General features: G+C 35.1%; 1 protein-coding gene across 1 annotated transcript in view; it reads left to right on the top strand.

The window, feature by feature from the left end:
- Positions 1 to 17,773, top strand: part of HMCN1 (hemicentin 1) — a 511,472-nt gene that overhangs the window by 213,565 nt on the left and 280,134 nt on the right. Inside the window, exons 5-6 of the mRNA XM_037825157.1 lie at positions 6,262 to 6,433; positions 8,238 to 8,344. Coding sequence (XP_037681085.1) covers positions 6,262 to 6,433; positions 8,238 to 8,344 — 279 coding nt within the window. The remainder of the gene's footprint in view (positions 1 to 6,261; positions 6,434 to 8,237; positions 8,345 to 17,773) is intronic.

Raw genomic sequence — 17,773 nt, 5'->3', positions numbered from 1 at the left:
TGCATATTCATGTCTTTCATTAGATTTGGGAAGTTTTCTGCCAATATTTCTTGGAACATTCTTTCTGTCCCTTTCTCTCTTTCTTCTCCTTCTCGGATTTCCTTAATGCATATATTGGTACACTTGATGGTGTCCTACAGGCCCCTTGGGCTCTGTTCATTCTTTTTTATTCTTTTATCTTTCTGCTCCTCAGCTTGAATCATTTCAGTTGTCTTGTCTTTGATGTTACTCATTCTTTCTTCTGCTACCTCCAATCTGCTTCGAAACCATCTAGGGAATTTTTCATTCCAGTTACTGTATTCTTCAGCTCCAGTATTTCTCTGGAGAGATTACCATATTGTTCATTCATTACTTTCCTCTTATCTTTAGTTATTTCTCCATGTTTTCCTTTATCTCCTTGAGAATTTTGAAGGTCATTTTTTAAAGTCTTTTTCCGCTAATTCCAAAGTCTGATTCAGTTTTTTGATGGTTTCTGGATTTTTATCTTGTTTTTTTTTTTTTTTCTTTTTTTGGACCATCATTTCCTGTTTCTTTGGTTGTCTTGTAACCTTTTTTTGCACAATGTACATATTAATATTTCTAAGTGTTAACTGTGGGATTTAGTCCCTGAGCTGTGTGTTCCTTAAGGTTGTATCCTGCTCATGATATGACAGATTTTCTTGAATGCATGAGCTAATAAAAATAAAGAAACCAAAGCAGAAAGCAACTTTCAAAGCAAAAAGCACCTTTGCCTCTGCTTTGGCTGGTGGACTGTTTCAGAGCTTAGTTCTCCTATCAAGAATATCAGCCCAAAGCAATGGGAAGGGTGGTCCTCTCTGTCTTACTGGAGGCTGTGCAGAGCTGGACTCATGGAGACTACTTCTTTTCCTGGGCTTGTGTCGGCTGGAAGTCATAGGAGTCTCCATTTGCAGTTTAGAGGAGTTCCAGTGAATGCCCCCTCTACTCCCTTTGAAATAGTCCTCCTAGGTGGTCTCTTGATTGACTTAATGCAGCTAATCCTTTGCCCCAGTCCATTTTAACTTGATTGTTTTGCACATTGTCCCAGCTGTCTGCAAGCTACTGCTCTGCCCTCAGGACAGACTCTGGGAAGGTGAGCCAGAGAGGTTTTCAGGCTCCATCTCTCAGATTTCCACCTGATAAATCAGCACTGACATACATACACCCCAGTATGTGCACTGGGGCCGTCCTCTCCCTCTGGAACATGATCAGTGACCCACAATGGGAGCACAAGCTGGCTCCACCCCACATTGTGGAGTAATGTGGGGAGGGGCCAGCAAGGGTGGTGGAAGCTTCTTCTATTACTTTTGAAGATTTGTTTCTTGATTCAGTCCTTGCCTGGTTAATGCAACCCTTTAACTGTTTTGCATAGTTTTGAAGAAGGTTACTGTCTTTAAGATACCTCTGCTATCTTTGCCTGAAGGGGCTTGAAATGATGGCCACCCTCAAAATCAGCGCCTAGTGATCTGAAATCTGTGATCAGACCACATATGCCAGGGTTTAAGGGCAAGGTCATTATGTCCCACGTGGGCACCAGCAACTATGGTGCCTGAGCTCCGGTCCCCACTGGTTGCCTGCCAGAGGCTGGGGGAAGGGGTATGGAAGCCATTGCATGGGGTGGGAGAAACTCACAGGTATTTATTGTAATGTACCAGCCTCTTACTCCTGCTTTCCCCTGCATGCTATGCAGTATTCCACTAGACTCGAGAGTTTCAAAATTGTTGATTCAGACATTCCAGGCAGTTCAATGTTTGTTTTGGTGGAGGGGCTGATTCCTGGAGCTTCCTACTCTGCCATCTTCCCACAATCCCAATCACACCTGCATTGATTTTTGTCTTTCACTAACTATTACTTCTGATTCACTCCTGAGAATTGCTATTTTTTTCCTTATGATAATTCCAAAAATAGAATGTGAAAGGCAAGATTATTGGGGCTATAAGGTGAGTCCTGCCTGTTGATTAGCTGAGTGACTTATGAAGTTTGGGATCTGCGCCTCTTTTCTTTTGTGAAATGCAGATGAATAGTCCCTATGTCATTTATTGTGAAGATAGATTTCAAGCTCTTAGAAGTATCTTGCATTTGAGAAGTTCTATCAAAGTGCTTATTATTATTAGTGATAGTTCTTGATTTTTTTCCAGGGCAGGCCCTGCTTATTGGTGGATGCATTTACACCTAATGGGCTTTGTCACAAATGAACACTGCTTCAAAATGTTGCCTTTAGCACACTCTTAGTTCTGAAGGTAAAGATGTGATATACAATCCCTCCCTCTTTTCTTCCCTCCCTCCAATATGTATTCATTAGAAGTCTATCCAATGCACTGTGTTAGGTTCAGAGTTTTGTAACAGTGAACACATCTGATATGGTCCCTGCCCTCTTGCAGCTTACAATTTGACAGAGAAGACATGATAAACAACAACAAAAAATACAAATAAATGCAAATTTACAAGTTGTATTTAGTACTTTACCATATTTTTCCTTTTCCTCCAAGAAGACATAGGATGTCTGGGAGAAATTCATTTATTCATTACATAAGAAATGCCTTTGTAGTTTTCAAGTTCTGCTCTTAAGGGATATGTGCAAATATTTCTGTTAAACACTACTGTGTTTCATAATACATAATAATGTATGCTGGTTTGTGCTTTTAAACAATATTTGCATCTCATTCCAGAGTTGAGTAGACATAGGAACTTATTTTTAAGTATTGATTATTATATAGGCTACAAGATCTTGAAGCTACACCATGAGTGTGGTTTCAAGCATAAAATGGTATATATAAAAATATAACTATGAGCCAGAATTAGTCTTGTTAGGCGTTTAAAGGCACAAAAACACCTTCAAATATCAGTTTCCTCATCTACAAATTAAAGGAGGTGGATTATATAGTCTCTGAAGCCCTTTTCATATATAAACTAATACAAATCATTGAAGAACCAATTTTGCATTAAAACTTTTAATGTACAGTAAAGAGTTCCCTAATGGTTTGAGGAAAAAAAAATCTTGCATTGATGAAAATGCCCCAATCCAAAGGACCTCACACTAGTCTAGTTTAATTCCTTTTGTTGTTATAATAAAAGATCATTTCCAATCTCATAAAACCATTTCTCATGGTTAAAAAAATAGAATGACAGCATGAGAGGTCAGAAACCTCACTTATGGTGCATTCTGTAGCTTTGCAGTGATCTGCATTTGTTCATATGTTAGTAGTATCTGTATTTTCTAATAAAATGAGTTGCATCTGTTTTCAATTGATTTTTCTTATAAATGAATAAAAAAGTGATTTGAAACTCTTGACAGAAGCCAGCACTATGTCTTTCCCAACAAGTAATATTATGACACATGGTAATCCCCTTGTGAAAGAAAGCCTTGTAAATGTTGATGAATTGGAAATGATATTAAGAATTAACCAAAGCCTGCTTATAGTCTGTATCATTTGAACACACTTACCACATGAAAATGCAACTAAATTAGAAGGGCTTCCATTTTCATAAGACTTCTCAGGACTTGGTGATTTTCATGCATAGCTAACAGACAATGGGATAGATGCCCAGTAATATATAACCTGTCTACTTTGGACTTGCAGGAAAGTGTATTTGAGGAGCCATCCAGAGATGATACTGTAACTTAAAGAAGGATATGTGCAAAAATTGACCTCATTTCCATTTCTACTTAATAGCTTTACATTTCATTATTGAACTTAAGATACCTTACAATTCTTGGTGGTACTTGTTTTCTAATCCACTTTTCCTCCTTTTCAATTGAGTATCATTTAGGATCACATTATGTTCTTGCCCATAAAGGAAATGTTTAGTTCATTTGCAGATTTCTTTCTGTCCTTTGCCCTCTTCAGTCTCTACAGTTTATATTATGTTCAAAGTCATTTATTATCAGTCAAATTTATCAAATGCTATCTCTGGCTTTAAGCCACTCCTTTTCATTTCCTTGAATTAGGGCAACCCTTATTGCTATTTTGCATGTATAAGACATAAAAATGTCAGCACTGATTGTTAAGATATGATATATATGTCAAATATTAGTAACAATAAATCTAGTATCTATAGCCATATGGGCAGATTTGATGAGCAAAAAATCCATACTTTTCTATTCAAGCATGATTGATCACTCAGAACCCCTTTGTCAAAAACTGGCATCTGCTTCTTGAGACAATTATATTTACATATGCTTTATTTCATATGCAAAATTCCAGGTGCTGTGTGAGATTAAAATTTAAAGGAATATATAAATCGATTTGTGGGGTGATTAATTGTAATGGATTTGTGTTTTCTGTTAAAAAAAAAAAGAGGTCTTACTTTGTAAAATACGACTTTCATTATGTTACTCCTCTGCTTAAAGCCCTTCAGTAATTTTCCACTGGAGTGTTTAGGATAAAATCCAAATGTCACAGCCTGACCTTATGACCAATCATAGTCTGGTCCTGACACAAACTTCCAACTTCATCTTCTGCTTCTCCTTAGTGTAGCCATGTGGATTTATTTCTGTTCCCAACATGTTTGAGGTACTTCTGTCCATGCATTTTCTTAGGTTAGCTCTCCTAACTGGTATGAATTCCCCTTCTTTTTTCCATTTAAAAACTTGTCTGAATTTCAGAGCTGGAGTATTACACTTTGCCCATGAAGCCATTGTTGAAAAACTCAACAAGAAGAGAAGGGAATTTAGTTGAAGAGGGAAGAAACTAATTTCATTTGAATATCTACAATGTGGCAAGAACTGTGATGGGCACTTAGCATACATTATTTCAACAAGGGCTCCCTGTTTTCTGAATTCCCATGACATTCTTTTATTTAATAAGACATCATTATCATCACCCTGACCAACTTCATTGACATTAGTATATATCTTACATTATCACATGTAGAGCATGCCACTTGGTTTGGATATATAAAGAAATAAGAGATGTGATTCTTGAACTTGGAGGGAAGGTAGGAGGATGTATCAAAAAGAAATAATTTTTAATAGGTGCAAAAATTCAGTAAATACCAGTTCTCGGAAGAAGAGTGCTTATCAAATAATTGACTAAATATAAGTTCATCAATAAGTACTCAGTCCTTGGAAGAGTACTTTGAATGATAAATATTTGTTGTATTAATGAACATAATTGCTTCATATTTTTAATAATATAGTAATATATTTCAGCCATTTCCCCTATCCTTGAGGGCAATATTTATGTATTTATTTTTCACATATATATACATATACTTATATATTTAATAGAAAAGGAACATATTGTACAGTATTTGTTGATTGCTGAATTGATGATTACTTCTACTGAAAGTTTTAAAAATATTTTCATTTATTTTAAATAGCTTAGCTGTAGATTAATAGCAAGCTGTCTTCAGTGTCTTAATTACAAGGGACATTGTTCATATTAAGGTACAGTCTTGAAGTATACGTGAACCAGAGAAAGACCTGTGGCAGATTCAAGATGATCATCATGTAGAATTAATTGTACCAAGGTCAACTCATACCTGTGCAGACATTGACTGTTTGTCCAATTGGAGCTGTCTCTGCTGTTACAGAACATTCTGTGACTTGAAAGTTTCCCTTGTTAACACTGAGGCATTAACACCATTTACAACCCAGTTTTTAAGAATTTTTCCAAAGATTATTTTTCAAGAATATGCTACTTAAACTGGTACTAACCTGAAATATTTTTCTGCTTTCTTTAAATACATTAGTTACTTTTTCCATAATTTTTGGTATTTATTCATTGTATTACCAGAAATGACTATTTTGTTGACATTGTAATTATTGTTCAATAATTAAAGCACCCAATATACTGAAATTGGATTGGGCAATTTGTTAAACTCGGTATCATTCAGAAACTGCATCCAGGAAGGAATAAAATCCAGAAAGAATAGAGGGAAAGGGGATCTCACATTAATGGCAAAACCATATTTTTAATAGATTTTTGCATTTCTCTGGAGAAATACAAAACTGTCTTTAATATCTCTGCATGTTTCACTTAACTGGTTTTTGGACAAAATTTCATTTTGAATGTATTTTCCCAAGAGAGGAATCTTGGAAGTTGAACACAAATAAAAGCAGCATTTTAATCTGAATCTGCTACAATAACCATATAGAAAAAGTCCCTTCTTCATGAATGACTGAAATAAACCCCACACCAGTGGAGAAAGCATCTGAGTCATGTGATTAACCAAAGTCAACTACTGCACCTGGAAGTAATGGTGGTCTAAAAACTATGAATGCTTTTTGATGGCACTCATACTTCTCTTTGTTTCCTTTAGGTGCTAAAATGGGTTGAAGAAGCAGTGCAGTCCTCCAAAGTTCATCTCTTATCCACAGATCATTTGGAACAGGCTGTAAACACTTGGCAAATTCCTTTTGATCCCAGCCTAAAAGAGGTTACTGTGTCTCTTAGCGGCCCTTCTCCAGTGATTGAAATTCGCAATCCTTTAGGTGAGATATATCCAAATTCTTACAATAAAGTATAAAACCATACAGGATAGAATTTAGCACATTTATGTATGCCAAGTTGATGTTAACTTTATGGATAAATTCAGTATGTTCAAATGTGGCTAGGGAAATGCTTACAGAAATAAAAGTGATTTTTTTAGTCCTAAAAATTGTTTAATTAATATGAGACTCAAGAAGTTAACAGTCCTAATTATTTAAACAGATCAGATTTAGTAAATTAATTGTAGCTGAACTATCCAAAAGAAATTTAAATTAAACCTGAAGTTTTATTTTCCTTGTCTATAGTTCGTAGTAACATATTCAGTAAAATTCAGAATTTTGTGTTATTTCTAAATGAATCACAAGTAGAAAAACTCCTTTTAAGACAACTGTCTACTTTTTTCACTGAATCATCTTCTGGATAAGGTTTAATTTTATAGAAGACTGTAGTTAAATACCAAAATTTATGTTCTTATTAGAGAACTGTTTTAATTTACTTCCTCACTTAATTATATGTTATAATCCTAAGGTTTGACCTGACTCCATTGCTAATTGAATGATAAGAATTACATTGAAAAGCAAGTGGGTAAAGACAAAAATCTCATTTTTCTTAACATTTGCTGTTAGAAATAATTTTTGCCTATGCCTGTTAGCAAAACTGTTTTATTTCTGATATATGTAACAAATTTTTTCATCTACTTGCAAAAATTTATAAATGGGTGGGGGTAATTAGCTTTCTTACTTTAATTAGAGTATTAGAAAATATCTAATACCTAAAATAAAACAGCATATGAAATTGTTTTCAGAGGTCATGTGTACAATATTTCTATGGGTTTGGCCTTATAAATGGATTTATCTGTTAAGGCAGGTTTTTACTCTAATCGCATCAATGCTACCCAGGAAAGATTTGCATTTTACACTACCTGAATACTTAAAAATATACCTGTATCCATTACATTATGTCTCCACTACTTCAAAAGTCATTGTTTATACAATGATTGTAAAACTTTTGATGTAAACACAGGATTCTTACAATCAATTTGTTTATATAAACACAGAACCAAGGGCGAAGTTAATAACTAAACTATGGATTAGTTCCAAATTTGTTTTCCTTCTAAAGTTCCTATTATTAGATACTTTAACTAAGTCTCAGGTCAGTAGGGGATGGTATCATGTTACCTGGTTACACTGCTGCCTTTAATTATGATGTCAGATAAAAGCCTCCTCCTGTGCTTGGTGGAAAACTGGTTAAAGTTTTACACTTGGTACAAAGATAAACTGAGAGCTCTCATGTTAGTAATACCTCAATGATCTCCAAAAAGACATTTATTCTGATTTACTGTGTTTGCCATCTATTTAACTAAGTATCTCTAATTACTGTGCATATCTTCTCGGTAGCCATTTTAATTAATTACCTAGGTTTGCTTATGAAATATGATCACGGATTACCAATTCTTATTTAAAGATCAAATCAGCATAACAAATGGGAATCTTTTAATTCAGTTCCAATGCCCAGAAACCATAAAATTAAGTATGTTTTAGATATAAACAAAATGATATTTTGAGCTATGAGCCCAAATGTCTATCAGGTTATTTATACTGGAAATGGAGGACCTGCCATTTTAGCCACAGAATTGAAGTAAAGTCTCTTGGATTAATTTGCAGCGCACTTTAGTTTTTTGTTTTGTTTTCTTTTTAAAGTCTCATGTTATTTGAAACCTGATCATACTCTTAGATTCAGTGTTAAATTAGCTAATGTATACAGCTGAGAGAAATATTATGCTTGCTACCTTTATGTCTCTTTCAGGGAAGCTGATAAAGAAGGGATTTGGCCTCAATGAGCTGTTAAATATCCACAACTCTGCCAAGGTGGTGAATGTAAAAGAGCCAGAGGTTGGAATGTGGACAGTGAAGGTACTGTTATTTCACAAAGCCTATTTATTACTTTATTTTGATGATGTGTTTTATAATGTGTACACAGTAGTTTACTTTTCTTTGCTTTCAATCACAGAGAGTGATTTTAATAGAAAAGCCATATACATAGTTCATTTTTAGGAGGTATCTTGAGCACATGAATTTGGTAGTGTTAAGTTTTAATGACCTTGAGAGTTATGCATGCCAAAAAGTTATTTAAAATCCTCAGATAGTTTTCCTATCATCAAATCTTTAGCTTGATTGACTTGCACATGTCCTGTTTCCAAAACAATCAGAGATGGAGCCAATAAAAAGTTATAAGGCTTTGATGTAGAACACCCTGGGTTTGAATCCCAATAATACCACTTAAAAGCCTTGGGAACATAACTTCTCTGGGCTTGATTTCCTTCTCTGTAATGTGGGGCTGATAGTAATAGCCCTTTACACCATAGACTTGCACTGGAAATTAAATTAAGATGATACACATGAAATACTTAGTATAGTTTCTGGTACAAAGTACTCAAATAGTGTTGGCTATTATTATTAACTGAATTTGTATTCACCATTTTCTTTAGCACAAAATGGTGTTGGCATTCTAGAATTATATCAAGTGGTGTATATTCACTCTATGAAAGCACTGTGTTTTGGCAATATAGAGAGGAAAGAACATATGCCCCAAATGTGGCATACCATAAATCTGAGATCCTGTTCTGCTGTAAATTATCTGTGTGACCTCCTGTAGGCAATGCTGTGAGTGCCTCCTCTGCATTTCTCAGACTTTTCAGTGGGCTCTGGTTTACTTCCAGCCCTAGTATCTGCTTCTCTGTGTCTTAGGGTTTTTTCTGGAGCAGGAGAAGGCTGTTGCACTGGGGAATTAACTCCTCTTTGAAGTTGCCTTCAGCACCCACAGGAATAAGCCACAGTGGTCCACAATGGGAGCACGCTTAAAAGCGCACCTTTTATTGGCTGCCTTTTTTTTTCCTGTTATTAGGTTCCTACTTTCTACTAGCATCCTTTGCATCTCCCAAATAACTGAGTTGCCCTTGAATCCTTTTGGGAGAACTCAAATGAAGATAACCCATGCATTTACTTTTTTGTTGTCTCTGTTTCCCTACCTAGAAACTGGGATTAGTTGGACCATGATTCAAATTATAGAGCTGCTATGAAATTGCATGGGGGTTTTATACCATACAAATCTGAGGCAGCATTTTTGTCTGCCAGACAGTTTTTTAAATACCTGCATTAACTTTCTTAGTTCAAAGAATGAAAATTTCCATTATAACTCCATTTGCATCCTAGAATATTCGATTTTTTATTCTCAGAACTCTAAGTCCTGTAGGGAAAGTAGAAACTGGAGCATGGATTTTTTGTGAGGTGGGATCAGTGGCTGGGGAAAAAGTAAGACAAAGAAAATCCAGTAATTTCTTAATGAATGGACCCAAACTGATGCCAGTTGCCTGTTTTATTCACCCAGCTTTTGGTACATAGTAAATAGTCAATATTTTTTTAGTGCATTAGACTGGTAATGATCGAGTGTTTTGATGCTGTAATCTATTAAATAAATGTGGCCAAATTTGATGTTATAGTTATTTTGATCAACATGTCCAAGATTTGATTAGTGTTTGGTCTGGCTTTCTGTGACCACAGTACTTGGTCCCATGTAAGCACCCAAATAAATGTAAGTACCCAAATTAAATGTAAGTACACAAAATACTTATATTTAAGCATGACCTAAGCCAGCAGTGTCCTGAGCTAGCGCCTCCATTGTAGTAATTTGGCTTTGCTTTCTGAATAGTGACATTATGTTATCCATTATTGATTATAAAATATGTTCCAGTGATGCCATTAATCCATATCGTTAGTAATTAATTGTGAAGTATATGAACCCTTTTCCAGGTGATTTGGATTGCTACCAGTGGCATTTCCTCTAGTAAAATCTAGCCTACAGGAGGGAATATTGCATGTCTGTTATTCTACTCTGTGTCCAAAACACCTATTCATTCAATCATCCATTCAGTAAACGTTTCTGAGTGTCTGCTCTTAGCCATGCTCCACGATACATACTTAATGGGCACTAACGAAGCATATGTTAATTGACAATTAGAACAGCATAGCACCAAGGATTAGTTTGCAAGAAGAGAGAGATAAGTTGATGAGGTGATGGAAACTCTGTTTAGACAAGTCTTTAAGCTCAGTCTCTTGTAATTAAGGAAATAATACAAAGACACAGTGTCTATTATATTATCTGAAACTTATATTTAATCCTCACCAAAAACACCTCCAGTTCTGATATTTTCCATTTCTGGAGTATTATTATTATTAGTTGCAACAAGAACTAAACAAATGATGAACATTTCAGTGCAATTTAAAAATAATAGTTAAACTAATTTCATTCATGTATGAAATGCCAAAAGGATGTATCAGGTTGATGCAAAAGAAATTGAGCTGAATCAACTGACATAAATATTGCTGCTGAATTTGGATCTCCCTTTTGGTTAATTAATGAATGATAGCATTTTACATGTGCACTTTCTCAGAAAAGAAATGTCAGAGATTAGATAGTCTATCCCTGGTGCTATCTCCCATGCACTCTGCTGTCTGGAAAATGTCTGCTCTCTATCAGTTGAATAATGGCATTTCAAATGTTTCACAGAGCAGTTTTCATCCCAAGTATAGAGAACAGTCTATTTATTATTTCACCTTAGTATGGCACTCAGGGACCACCCAGTTGAATCTCAACCACTCTTTCTTTATCCTCTATTACGTGCCTTTACACTTTAGACAAATATAATTTTGTGCCTGTCTCCCCACCCCCATCCCCCCCACCCACACACACATTCTCTTGCTCCATGCTTTATTTCAAGCTCCCTCTTCTCCCTGGAATGCCCTTCCTTTCAGGAAGGATCCAGTTCCAATGGCAACACTTTCACCAAGGCTTTTCTGAGTTTTTCCAACTGATACGCTCTCTTTCCTCTCTTTCTACAGCAATATTTCTGCACCTTCCTTTTGGCATAAACTATTTTCCCCCTTATGTCTTATTTATTTGTGTACACATTTTCTCTCCCTGTTTTACTCTAGAACCAGATTTTGCCACTAATATATGCTACAGTGCCTGTAAATATTTAAAAATAAAAAGAAATACACTGTTCTGATGATCTGTAGGAAAGCGGGAGAGTTGGTTTAGATAGCCTATAGTTTATATATTGGCACAAAACACTTAAATAATGTATTAATGATTTAAAATGTGATGAGAATGGCAGTTTCTTTTTTTCTGTAGCTTTCATCTGAAACCCTGGTAAATACTTTACTGTGACTTATTAGGACACTTTCACTAAATAAACAAATGAATCAACTTGTCTGTGTAGTTAACATAAATGAATAAAATATTTTAGGTAGCATCTGATACTGGTAAAAGCATGTTAAAAAGGGGTAATTAAAAAGCTCAAAGTTTCATTAAAAACAAAAGAGAAGGTTGTTTTATGTCCCTCAATTTCCATTTGTAGGAAAGCTACCAATCTTGGATCTTATTTCTGAAAAACAATATGACTGTTCCATTCAAGGAGCTCTATTTATATAGAGAGTATTTGAATATAGCCACAGATACTCTCAGGTCAAATTTTGTCCTCTGCTCTTTAAGGGAAACTCCCTGCAAAGACATAAATGAATGTCAGTACCCAAAGGGTTTATTTGATATGAAATGTTTCTATTACTCTAGGATAATCAGTGTGATCATGTAATTATTACACATCCCATGGGGTATGTTTCCATTAAGCAAATTTGGATAAACTATCCTTAGGTGATCTCCCTAGTGGAGAAGGGAGTGTGCCCAACCACATGATTATATTAAGAATCTGAGACTTGTGGAAACATTTTGGTTTTACATAATTATGTTGGTTGCCAAAACCTATTAATGCAGTTTCTATAGGATAAGAATATTTGAAAACTCATAGTCAGTGGCATGAGGTTGTTTAAGCATTATAATTAAATAAACGTTGACTCTGCAAAGGACCACACAAGAAGATTATTATGCTGGCCTCCAATTTTCACCAGGTGACTCTTGATTTACTCTACAGACAACACCAGGTGTGTTACTTAAATTGATTAGATGTGGCACTAATTCAATGTTTTGGGTCAATGGAATGCTTTTATAGTAGATTTTTTCCTGGAAAATTTCCCAGATATTTTGGCTTGCAAATATCAGACTTTTTTTTAAAAAAGACATGTACACTTATAACTTTTATATTTAGATGTGTGTGTTTATTTGTGTGCAAGCATATATTTGAATAGAATTTATCCTGTGCTTTGGATATACTTCTGTTCTTATCATCACATTTCTCCAAATACACAATACCTAATAAAAAGGTGGTAATATATTTATTTAGCTGATACCATTATAGCCTTGTGTCTATAATGAGCTCAGTGAATGTGCTCAATGTGCTCAATGAGTGTTTGATTGAAAGCTAACATTATCAATTTGTAAAGAATGGTGTGTTATTCAAGAGTAAATACTTTGAAAAGAGTTGAACATCTTTGAATTCAGGATCCACTATTTATGAGCTTTTTGGCTTTGAAGAAATTATTTAACCTCCCTAAGTCTGGGGAAAATGGGAAACATAATTCCTACCTCATATTGTCGTGATTAGATGAGATGTTGGTAAAGTGCTTTAAACAGTTCCTGACATCTCAATGGTCAAAGTAGTTATTCTTATTTTCTTGAATATATGTGAATTGTGTCTTTCTTTTAATGCAGATGCACTTAAAGTTTTTTTTTTTTCTTCATCTTTGGGCTTATTTGCTATTTTATGAATTATCAGAACTCTTTGGGAGAGAGAAATGAAAACCAGCTCTATCAATCCAATTTAATTGAATTTATAACAGGACAGGTTTCACATTTAGTACTAGGAGGAATTCTCACTGGCTTAACATAAGGAAGTTAACTACTCACTAATATTATATGTCCTGTGGAGGTTAATAAGATATTCTGATCCACAGAGTTATTCCAGAACCCATAATTTAGAACATGCAGCCTTTGAGTCACTTTGGTAGGACAAGAGACTGGAAATGTGTATTAAATCTAGAAGAAAAGAGGTGATTTGTCTGTCACATCATTTGTCTGACATGCTTCCCATCCCTTATAATCCATTGGCTACAAGTACTTACATGGTCCAATGGTGTGCTGGAGCTGGCTGATAATGGCCTATAGAGAACCAATTATTCATTTCTCTCCCCACCTCTGCATTCAGTGATATCATATTGGGAGCTTAATATCAGCCATGGTGGGAGTATTTATACCACGGAAGTTGGAAAATGCCACAGATTTTGGCTTCTTTTCAGAGAGCAGTTTACCGGCACCCCACTGACCTGGCTCCTCCTAACTCTAAGGGTATTGAGTAGAACAGCAAATGAATAATTGGAGAGCATTGTTGTCTTCTATGTCAAAGGGACCAAATCTACTGAGAGATTATATTATCCTAAAGTGTTATGCATGGACTTAGGTATAATAGAAAGAGTATTGAACTGGAAATTAATTGTCACTTAACTTGCATTCTAAACCTAGGCATGTAATCACAATTCTTTCAGGCTTGGCTTTTGTATCATGCTGTAAAATCATCTTTGGATATAATAGTTAGGATTATGTGAGATAACACGTGAATATGTTTAGCATAATATCTCTAGAAAAATTCAATGAATTCTTAATGAATCTGAAGTTACCTGGTCCTAGGGGAGTTTAAGGAAAAATACTAATATTAGGTAATTGGATGGCTTTAATATCATTTAGTAAACCTGAACATTTTAAGTGCCTGTTGAGTAGCATTCTGTAGGTGATTGATAAAACATACTTAGTGCCCTGACAGAAGCATTTAATAGGCCCTTATCCTTAAACTAAGAAGTAGATCCATCTGCAGTAGAGCTGACCAGGAAGATCTGAGCAACTCATTTTCCCTGGAGCTCTCCATGGTGCTTGCTCTGTGATATTTCAGCCTGTACAACTCCTTCATTCCTGATAGAACCACTCAAATTCAGAAAACTAGACTCCGATGCAGTCTGCTGCTTCTTTTCTCTTACTACTTTGTGGACCAGGGTTACTTTTTTTCAGCTTTAGGATGCCAGAAGATATCTAGTCAACCCTCATTTTGCCAAATCTTGACTCTACTTCAGCTCTGCTCATACCACAATAGCCTGTGTATTCATGACTCAGACTTCCAGAACTTAGGGACATGACACTCCTAAGACAAAGTAGTAATGCAGTTCTTTCCAACTTTTTAATTTATATGAATAAATAGATTATTTGAAACACTAACCCTCAGAATCTCTGGCCTATACAAACCCTGTCCAGATTCTCGTGTCTAGAAAATTTGTGTCATGTCCTGAGACACTCTGCTGCTCCTGAATTTGCCTCTACTTAACTACAGAAACCATGAGGTCAGAATAGTTCTGTGCAAATGTGGCACTTCCAGATATTCTTTGGTGGAGAGGTGAATGCATTACTGTTCTCTCTGCTACTACTGCCAAGTTACTGACTTTTAATTTTTTTTTTTTTTTTTTTTTTTTTGGGAGATGTAGGATACAACATATGTTTATTACCATCCTGAGGACAGCAGAAAGATTCCCTAATTCAAATCCTGTATTTTAGACCAGTAGTGCTGGATTTATCCAGTTGAGGATAGGTTGAAACAAGAAAAAAAATTAAAACACTATTTCAACACTAAGATTCTTTAAAATATTCATCAGTGACAAAATATAGACCAAAACAATGACAGTCTTTTGGAAGAGGATTATAATAAAGGAATTGAATAAGATAATTATGAGTTTTAAAATATTGATCAGGGCCTTGAATTTGTCAGCACAGCAGCCTTTATTTTTCAGAGCTATATTCTAATGTTAGTATAACCTACAGATTGAATCTGCATGACATAAAAGACCAACTAGAAGAATGTTAAAGAAGTAATTTTGGTCTCACTAAGTTTTGTATTTATATAGACAAGTGGTACTAAAATGGCTAAAGTAATTTGGAAGAGTAGGGAGGGGAAAGAAATATGCAGCTGGGCAGCCTTTCCTCTGGACTTTCTTACAGAAGTTAATTCTTGCCTCTCTAAGAGTTTCGTATAACTTAGTTCTTCTTCTACGCCACCAGATACATAGCTTGTAAGAATCTAAAGTCTTATCCCAACCTTTCTGCAGTTTTCTGAAGGCTTACTTTCTTACTTGCCTCCTGATTATGTTGATTCTAAGTATTTGTACTTTGATGCAAAACAAGTCAGCCCCTTCAAAATTTTCACTGGAACTCTACTAACAAGCATTTTGTGAGTTTTGTAGAGTGATCTTTAGATGCGGGGTCATGTCTTGAAGCACCTTGTGCCCTTCAGCTCTCTCCTTGTTCCCTTCCTCTCTTCGCTCCCCATCGTGTCTCTGCTCTGTGCTCTGGATAGCTGAATTGCTGCTTCTATTATGTAGAACAGCTCATCATATCTCGATCATTATCCTCCAACCAGTGTGATCACATCCATTGAGATTGTCATGAGAAATGCATGGTGTGGCTGTAGCCTGTGGTTCCTACAGCTTCACTGTCTGGGTTCACGCTTACTGTATCTGACTTTGGGCAAGCTACTTCACCTCTCTGATGTGTGAAATGAGGATAATAATAGTACCTACCTCACAGGGGATTTTGTGAGGATTAAAACTGATAATTTATGTAAAAGATTTAGCCTGTTATTCAGTGTAGATTTTATGTTAGTTAATACTCCTCCTTTCTTTATTTACTGGTATTTAGCATCCTTATAAATAAACTCTTTCTATTGCACTAGTAATTGAAAAAGGGAAGCTCAGATAAGAAACAGAAGTAAAATAATAGGATACTTTAATAGTAAACTATTGGCACATTCTTAAAAAGAAGTTTAATATGATGTTTAGAGTTCCTAAGCTATTGTCCAGGTATTGTTGTAATTCTTTTAAGGGAATAATTAAAGGATGATAAATACATGACTAAATTTCAGAGATCATTTTTAACTAAATTTATTTAGATGTTTCCTTTATTATATTTTTAATGGATAATTTTGTCTTATTTATGTCCTCCTTTGCTCCCATTAGCCTAGTTAATACAGAGTTGGTTGTAATTCTGTTTAAAAATGGACTTACGTGGAAACATCTTTTGTTTACAAACTTTTAAATATTCCATATGGTCATTATTATTGTTTACAGTATAATATAGAAGCATGAAATTACTATAGTTACTTAAATTTTTATTACCTTTCATATTTTTATTGTTTGTTCAGAGAATAATAAAACCTATGTCTTTACTTCCACATACTTTGTTAATTAGTTTGGGGCTTTAAGGAGCAAAATAAATTTATTTTATAATAATTTTATTTAATGAAATTATAAGAAGTTCCATATTCATCAACTTTGCTTTATTTTTAGTGTGTTATGTAACAACAGAGGATAATATATTTTCAAACATTTGGATAATTTCTAATTTTTTTGCACAGATATTCAACATCTCTCTTTTAAAGCAGTCTTTGTCAGTCAATTTGCACACACAACATTTGGCAGAAAATTAGCACTTGATAGCAAATTATATTTGACATATTATATATCAGATTTGCCCTTGGTAGCCCCACAGCTGTTTTATCATAAAGAGACTTTCTGACTAACAGTATTATATGATGTCAGTGAATAAATCTAAGTCAATTCATCATAATATTGAGCACTCTGGTTGACCTTACATAAAGTCAGAAGGCAATGATGTCTTCAGTAGAGCTCTTCTAAAGCAGAAGTTGTTAAGATTCCTATAATTCTATAGGAAATCCCCAATTTAAACTTGGGCCATGATCCATAATTTCCTTTTTTGCTTATTGTGTGGAATATGTAACACAACTTACTTTAGAAATAATGGAATGAGTGGTTGGGCAGAGGCCTCTGTTCTTCTATATGCAATCCTTTGAGACCCTTACATAGAGGAATAGTAGTATCTTGAAGCATCATTTATGTGAAGAATATACCTCTACTTTCATGAAGACATGTTTTCCTTTTCTTCTCCCCACCATCATGTCCTTTTCCTCTGTCACCTCTTTCAGATTCTGCCCACTAAGAAGTAAATATCGGAGCATCAGAGACAAAGCTCCTCAGTCTTCGCCCCCTTATTGTCAAATAAGAAGCCATAATGATTCAGGGAACACTTTGTGGTTTGCAGAGCTTTGGGGGTGACTGGCGTTTAACCATAGTGTGGCTCAACCTGGCTGCTCTCGTGCATCCTGTTATTATTATGACACCTAAACATATGCCTCCTAAGTGTTGAAATTGATATCCATGTTTGATGTTCTGGTGTTGTCCCGTGAATGCTTCTTTCTCAACCCCATCTCCTACTGCCACTTAAATACTGGTGTTATATACCCATTTTATTTTGAGACAGAATCTTGGTAACCAAAGTCA

The sequence above is a fragment of the Choloepus didactylus genome, chromosome 2 (assembly GCF_015220235.1).
Source record: "Choloepus didactylus isolate mChoDid1 chromosome 2, mChoDid1.pri, whole genome shotgun sequence".
NCBI classification, from domain to species: Eukaryota; Metazoa; Chordata; class Mammalia; order Pilosa; family Megalonychidae; genus Choloepus; species Choloepus didactylus.
This window is presented reverse-complemented; position numbering and strand designations above follow the sequence as displayed.